Source organism: Scophthalmus maximus, chromosome 15 (genome assembly GCF_022379125.1).
Source record: "Scophthalmus maximus strain ysfricsl-2021 chromosome 15, ASM2237912v1, whole genome shotgun sequence".
NCBI classification, from domain to species: Eukaryota; Metazoa; Chordata; class Actinopteri; order Pleuronectiformes; family Scophthalmidae; genus Scophthalmus; species Scophthalmus maximus.
Window position 1 is genome coordinate 15938637 of NC_061529.1, and position 7534 is coordinate 15946170.

The window sequence follows — 7534 nt, forward strand, 5'->3', positions numbered from 1 at the left end:
TATTTATATGCGCGAGGCAGGAGGAGAAACTTTAACCCAATGACACAGTGACTGGACTGACGCCTACTTTCTGATTGGACGAGAGGAGGGTTGACGGCCCCCGACTTCCTGTTGACGCACGGGACGTTGAAGGCAGAAGAATTTTTATTTTTTTTAAAATTTATTTTTAAACTGTAAATTAGCTCGCCAGGATAATACAACTGTGCAGTATATATATATATATATATAAAAAGTTTGTTTCGGGTTATGTTTTATGGCATGTTTTGGGGTTGGAGGTGTGACGTAGAAGCTGTTGCCTTTGAGACTAATACTGGAACAACTGCCCGCTTTGCCTTGGCCTGATGATATATATCTATATATATATCTATATATATAGATATATATAGATATGATGTGTATTTAAAAAATAAGAAGATGTAGGCATATGTCATTTGTTAATTTAGGCCACAACAAAAATAATTATTTGCACAGCGCTCGCCTTACATCATTTTTTGAATTAAAAAACAATTTTAACATTTCATTTTTTTAACAATGCTCACACATTGGAATCAGTATAAAGTATAAATATAGGCAACATAATAAAAAGCAAAACTCTTAGAGAGGCCACATACACATGGAAAACAAACCTCGCTCCTTTTGTAGCATTCTTTTCAGTTTTTTCACCACCGTTCCCTCCCATGAGGTGCACTCCTCCTGTTGCGATTGGCTGATAGAGTTCACCAAGGGCCGTTATCATTTACTGTGGCACAGGTGAAGTCAAACACAGGCAGCCAGGCCTGGTTTGAACCACCCGGCAGGGGCTGGCAGCAAAATAGTGGTTTCAACATAAAGCTACAGCACACAAGACACTAGCTTCACCCAAACAAGGTGAGAACAGGTTCACACAGGTTCCAGACTGCTGTGCCAGAGAGAGATGATCAGAAATACACAATTGTGATGGTGGTCCCCCACCATAATAGGAGCCATAGGGCCTGTGACCAGTGGCGCCCCCAGAAATTGTTCACAGGGGCGACTGAAAAATCTCGGGGGTGACACACCAAAACCAAAAGCCATAGCTGAATTTCAGGAATTCTATTAAGCTGTTGTAGTTTATTTTGGAGTTTTGGATTTGAAATTTGGAGAGTTGGATTTTGTTTATTTAAGTCTGTTTTTTTGTTACCTTAGTTATTAACTACTCTTTTTTCCTTCTAACCTTCATTTGGGTCCCGCTCCTCCAAACCTGTGACACTTAGACCTAACTATACTATTTAACTATTGTAAAAAAAAAAAAATACTTTATTGATTTGAATGGATAGTACTATTAGTACTACTAATGTAAAATATCAGATAAAAGCAGAATTTACTATAATTCTGCTGCTCATGTATATATCAAATACAAGCTGCTGGGCTGGCTGCATTTGTTTTAATTTATTATTGTACTTAGACCTAACTATACTATTTAACTATTATAAAAAATATACTTTATTGATTTAAATGAATAGTACCTAATGTAAAAAAATCAGTTAGAACCATTTTACCACCATGTAGCATGTTATGCATTTGCAACTGCAACTCTCCAAGGGTGGGGGGGGGGGGGGGGGGCACTGGCTGTGACCCCCAAACTGAGAGAGAGTTGCTCCAGAAGATTCCAGGTACAACAACCCGACGTCTCTTTGCAAAAGAGTTGAGTCCTATACTGTACGAACGCACAAACAAAGAATGTGTATGGCATTTGTCTTGCACATTTCAGTAAAACTGAAACTGTGACACCAGCCGCTAATCATGGAGAAAACAGGAAGAGAAACCGAGACAGACTTTTAGACATGTAACAGAAATCCCTGCATGCAAAGCTGTTTTGTGCAGATTTGACTCGCTGATCAGTGTTGAGTGTTGAATCTGTAAAAACAAGACAGTAGCTCATATTCTTCCTGGCCACATGAATCAGTTGTGGTAGGATGGACCCGGTTATCCTTTGAAAAAGTCTATCACCGTTTTTGGTAATTATTTTTCTATTTGTCAATAACTCGCCCAGGTAGAAGTAAGTTCAGTAATTTCAGATTCTTGTTGCTGAAGCGGAAACTGTAGCCAACTTAAAGCAAAAAGGCCCCGTGGGAGCTGTGCCACTGCAGTTTGTCAAACAGACCAGAAGATGGCGCTCCGGGAGCACGAATGATGACGAGGTTGGCGCATTGATGTGAATGAATGGATGATGTCAGATTTTAATTGCATAACATGTCACATGAATGAGCACACGTCCAATCGCCCTTCGCTGGTGTGCTTTGATGCTTCAATAGTTTCACGCACAAGTTCAATGTGTATGCACAAGTACAAATGCTGATTATACATCGCAAAACAAGTTACTCGGGGAAATTTGAAGGAACTGAGATTTGAAACTGCCCAGGCAGTATATCCAGATGAATCCTCAGCTCCAGCTGGAATATCTACGATGGATAAGACATTTCCTGTAATCCAAATGCAATCATCAATTGACTTTGGAAGTGTTTTACAGACATCTGAGATGCAAAAGACAGTTCACAAGATGCAAGTCTCCCAGACTATCACTGTCAAACGGCCAGTGGAACCAGTGTTAACAGTCAATATTATCCACAGGAGCAGGAGACGGTTGACTGGAGTTTTGTTCTCTGCGCTTCTGCCGCTTCACAACGTAAAACCTTACCACACATATGAACACGACCACGGCCACGGCAGTCAAAATCCAGATCCACAGCAAACCCCCAGTAGGTGCAGAAGAAGTCTTAGGAGTATTATCATCAGGTTTGACAGGACCCACGGTCGTGATGGGAAAACTCTCACCCGCCTCCGCTTTGATGCATTTGGAATTGTCCTTAAGTACAAATCCTTGTCGGCAGGAGCACTGGAATGTTCCAAACAAGTTTTTACACTCCTGATCACAATCCCCCCGCTCACATTCATTGATGTCCAGGCAGAAATCCTCGTCCCTGATGAAGCCCTCGGGACAGTAGCAGGCGCTCCCGGTTTGTCTGTTGCAGGGGCATTTCTGTTTGCCACAGTGCAATTTGCACTGCCTGGGGTCTTTGCTGTCTGGGATGTATCCCCTGAAACAGGAGCATTTATAACCCCCTTTGACATTTGTGCACTCGTGCTCACAGGGCCCTGTCGAACAGCCTTTAGGGCTTTGGAAAACGGTTGGATCGGACAACTCTTGTGCCCGACACGCGTCTTTGTGCTTTGTTCTGCACAGATAACCATCGGCCCTGTCCGAGCAACGTCTCTCTGTCCACTTTTGATCGTCCGAGAGCGACACACAATGCGGAGAGCAGACTTGGACGCTGTCTCTCCAGGTGCCGGGGAATGCCACGAAGCTCCTGTGTGTGCCGCCGGAGATCCACTCGTAGCCCCTGAGCGGAGACGAAAGGTTGCTGCAAGCGCCGGCTGGTAAACGCAGCCCGATCCAGAAGTGTCCAGCCAGCTCTTGACTCAAAGTGTGGAGGATGCTCTCATCTGCCTCGGGGTGAAGTGTCAGTAGCTCTGCGCTCCTGCCCCTGCATGCTGCCTCAGCAGTTTTAAAGTCCACTCTGTCTTGGTTAACGGTAATGCAGTCCCCCTCCGTACAAATAGGCCTACAGGTTTCAGCCTGCTTCATACCACACCCCGTCTTAATAGAGAATAAAAAATGAACTGACATTAGAATAATCACTCCCATTGTCGGCTTCAAGCAGACCATGATGCCGCGCAGCAGATCATCTCTGATGTTGGCAGACTAACTGTATTTACAGTTTCTTCTACATCCAGCTACTCCGGAAGCAACACCCCCTCACGAGTAGAGACAGGAAGGAAACAAGATAAAGTTAGACCTCGCTGGTTTTTTTCCAAGTGTAGTGAAGCCAATGGTCCGATGTGATGCAAATACAGTGGAAAAAAACCACGTCCACATATGAGAAAAAAAACAATTAATATTATTATTCTTATGTATTCTTACAGCATAGCTTCATCTTTATACAACGTACACTGGTTTGATACTCTGGCATACACGGATTCATCATTACAGCACATATCCACCAGTATATTCACATAAAATGTGTTTACTAAGGTTTGTGTACAAAATGTCTCTTGGTGGCAGTGAAACTAAATCTACTCAGTACATTTTTTCTCTAGTACTGTATTTAAGAGCAATTATGTATTTTCATTTCAGAAAGAACTATTGTTGCATTTCAGATTGTCCATTCATATAATATGATGCCTCAGTATGGGATGAGTAATGCATGAAGCAGTTAAAATTAGCTTTGCCTGAACCAGCTACAGCAAGTACCGATTTATTACATGTTCATGCATCGATGACAATGGTCCAATCATATAATGATATAACAATGACCACGAGCTCCTTCATCTGAATAATGCTGAACGGACTACATACTGCTGGGCCAGGAGGCGACCGCAGGTTTAGTGAACAGTGTCAAATGGCAGACAATATGGCACGTTTATGAAGAGACAGATTTCAAAAGAAACTGATTGTCACGTTCCATCTTTAAAAGGAAATGAAGGAGTGCAACGGAACAAGCAAAAATATGCAGGAGTCAAAGTGAATGTGTAAATAAACTTTAGGTTTATTTGAACAGTTAGTTCAAAAGTTGTGCCAACAGGTGCTGGTGCCAAATAATTGAAATTAAGAAAACAAAACAACGCCTAACTGACTACTATCATAAAAAGAAACAATTCACAAAACAAAGACCCAACTGACTCGTCTCACTAAAAGGCTTTAGAAAGAAATACACATGTGGCACCAACCCTTAATCCAAGTGTGTCTAACATGAATCACCTACTTTATTGCTAAAGGTATGGGTACCCACCACAGAAATACATCAACAAAGTTTGTCTCACGACTATTCAGCACACAAAAGACTCGTCTGACAGGCAGAGGGCAGAATGAACAATCCAAATGGCGGAGAGAGAGAACGGCCCCTTTTTCGAATGGAGCACACCACGTTCGATTGGCCAGACACACACACACACACACACACACACACACACACACACACACACACACACACACACACACACACACACACACACACACACACACACACACACACACACACACACACACACACACACACACACACACACACACACACACACACACACACACACACACACACACACACACGTCTCACTCTGCTTGGCAGGTAACACTGATCTTGACATCAAAATGCACACTTTTAACAGAACCTCCAGCACAAACTCCTCTCAGCTCCCCCACATATTTGCACTACCTGCACAGTCATGTTTATCATATTTTTTCTTTCATCCAACATGGTTCTTCTCTATATGACTGCAATGTCTATACCTGTGAGCCACATCACACAAAAACTTTATTTGATATGTAATGATTTGATAACAGCACACAGCCTAACTAACATGGGTTGCAATTTTTTTTTTAAATTAGATAAATAAACAATAATACAGACAGTTCTCCTCCGTGACCAGGGGGTCATAGGTCATCAGTCAAAATGGACTCGTACAGTTTCTCTAAACGCGGATCCAGACCAGAGGACACCCAACAGTAACCATCCGTAGTCGTTTTTTTCTTGGCTTCTTTTTTGGAGCGACTGCACCGGAAGACTGCAATAGCCAAGGTCACCGCGACCAGCACGAGCAGAGGAACGACCGAGCCGAGGACGCACACTATGACCCTGGAGTTGACGGGCTTGACGAAACTCGGCGCCAGGGACGCGTTGCTCTGCTGACCACTTTGCGTGACGTTCACCAGGTCTGGGAGGGGCGCGTCCGTGTGGGGGGGCCGGTGCTGCAGCTCCACCGCGGTTCCGGTTAAGGACTCAGTAAAGTCCTCGCCAGGTGCGTCATCTGGCGGAGCAGCCGACGTCTCGGTCACGTCCGGGGCGCACGTCGACCCATCGGCCTCCAGATAGAAGCCCCGCGGGCACGTGCACAAGAAGCTGCCCACGGAGTTGACGCATGTGAACCGGCAGCTACTGCTGACACATTCGTCGACGTCCGCACACGAGTGGCCGTCCGGCGATAAGGTGAAGCCCTCGTTGCAGTAACAGGAGAAGGACCCCATGTTGTTCAAGCAGCCGTGCTCGCATCTCGATTGTGCGCACTCGTCCACGTCACTGCACTCACCGTGGACCATTTGGTAGCCATCTTTACACGCACACGTGTAACTGCCGAGCGCGTTCACGCACGAATGATCCCCACAGGCTTGTGCCCGGCACTCATCGATGTCAGAGCAGTTGTACTGGTTTTCATCCAGTGTGAACCCATGTCGACATTTGCAGGAATATCCAGACTCCCCCATTACGCACTGATGCTCACAGGTAGCGACGGCGCACAAGTCTTTCACCCTGCAGGAGAGTCCGTCGTCGTCCAGGTCGTGACCTTCTCCGCAGAAGCATCGGACCTCACCACCGTCCTGATGACACAGCTGTTCGCATCCGCCGTTGCCGATTGCGCAATTTCGCAGTCCTGTTTTGCAAAAGGGACCCGGCTCGGTCCACCGATAGACGCCGCCCGACCCCTTGCACACAGAGTAGTTCTGCTGCTGGTCACTGCAGATGATGTTTGCATATGTTCCCAGAGGAAATGATTTCATTTCACTTCTTTGTGGCTCCTCTGAGAAGGGCGGAGTGTAGGTTATTTCCCCAGGACCCAGCAGAGCCAACGGTTTGCACATTCCTTTAAAATAAAACTTGCATGCATAAAACGCAGAGTGTTTGCAAGGCCCAGCGGTCCATCTCAGTTGATTCTGGCCCAACAAAGTGTAATCCACCCTCACACATCTCTCCGTGCAGGTGGAGACCGGTTCTTCTCCCCAGTTGGAGTAGTTGGAATCCTCCTCCCCAGATACCCACTTAAAGCCCCTGAGAGTCTTGTCAGCCAACACACAGTTCCCTCTGTTCAGTTTCAGCCCAATCCAGAACTTAAGCGCCCTGTCCTGACGCTGTCCTTGGATCTGGGAGAGAAGCGAGCGCAGCACGCTCTCTTCCTCTCTGTCTCTGACTGTCATCAGGTAGCCTCCGTTGTTCACACAGTTCTGACGGGCCTTTGCAAAGCTCAGCCTGTCCAGATGGAGGGTGAAGCAGGCGTTGGACATGCACAGGGTCTCATGCTCGGCTCCAGGTAAACCGTCGACGCTGTTGATGAGCTGCAGTAGAAAAATCCACAACATAGTTGCTCCGCAGGTCAACAAATTAGCTGATATCCAGAGGGTCCCTGGGAGTCTGGGGGTAAAAATGTGACCACTATGTTGTTGTCCATTCAAAGCGCAAAAAACAAGTGACGTGGGTCTGAAAGCAGCCGCTGTGCTCGCGTATCCTGTTTGGGACACAGACTAAAGACGGAAACCATGTTTTGCAGCAGATACAGGTCCTTTCTTTCTGCCCCGCGGACCACTTCCGTTCATGGAGCAGATAACAATGGCAGGCTGTGCCGTGTTTTGACTGGTTCCCCAGATGCCTCCGGCCCCAGCGTCTCCCACTCCCTTAATTGTGGTGCTTCACAATACACGAACACGCAGGGGTCAGAGCCCCAGAGGCGCTTTGACATTTCGAACGGA

General features: G+C 46.0%; 2 protein-coding genes across 2 annotated transcripts; both read right to left on the reverse strand.

Annotated features, from left to right (window-relative positions):
• Positions 1-2172: 2172 nt before the first annotated feature.
• LOC118285911 (complement component C1q receptor) lies at positions 2173-3782 on the reverse strand. Its single transcript, XM_035609861.2, has one exon. It carries the CDS (start codon positions 3683-3685, stop codon positions 2567-2569), a length of 1119 nt encoding a protein of 372 aa, XP_035465754.1. The 5' UTR covers positions 3686-3782; the 3' UTR covers positions 2173-2566.
• Positions 3783-4541: 759 nt separating this feature from the next.
• On the reverse strand, positions 4542-7534 carry LOC118285908 (complement component C1q receptor). The gene has a single exon (XM_035609860.2). The coding sequence runs from the start codon at positions 7145-7147 to the stop codon at positions 5450-5452; it is 1698 nt and encodes a 565-aa protein (XP_035465753.1). The 5' UTR covers positions 7148-7534; the 3' UTR covers positions 4542-5449.

Coding starts and splice junctions, on each gene's coding strand:
- LOC118285911 (XM_035609861.2), bottom strand. CDS start 3,685: ATGGTCTGCTTGAAGCCGACAATGGGAGTGATTATTCTAATGTCAGTT.
- LOC118285908 (XM_035609860.2), bottom strand. CDS start 7,147: ATGTTGTGGATTTTTCTACTGCAGCTCATCAACAGCGTCGACGGTTTA.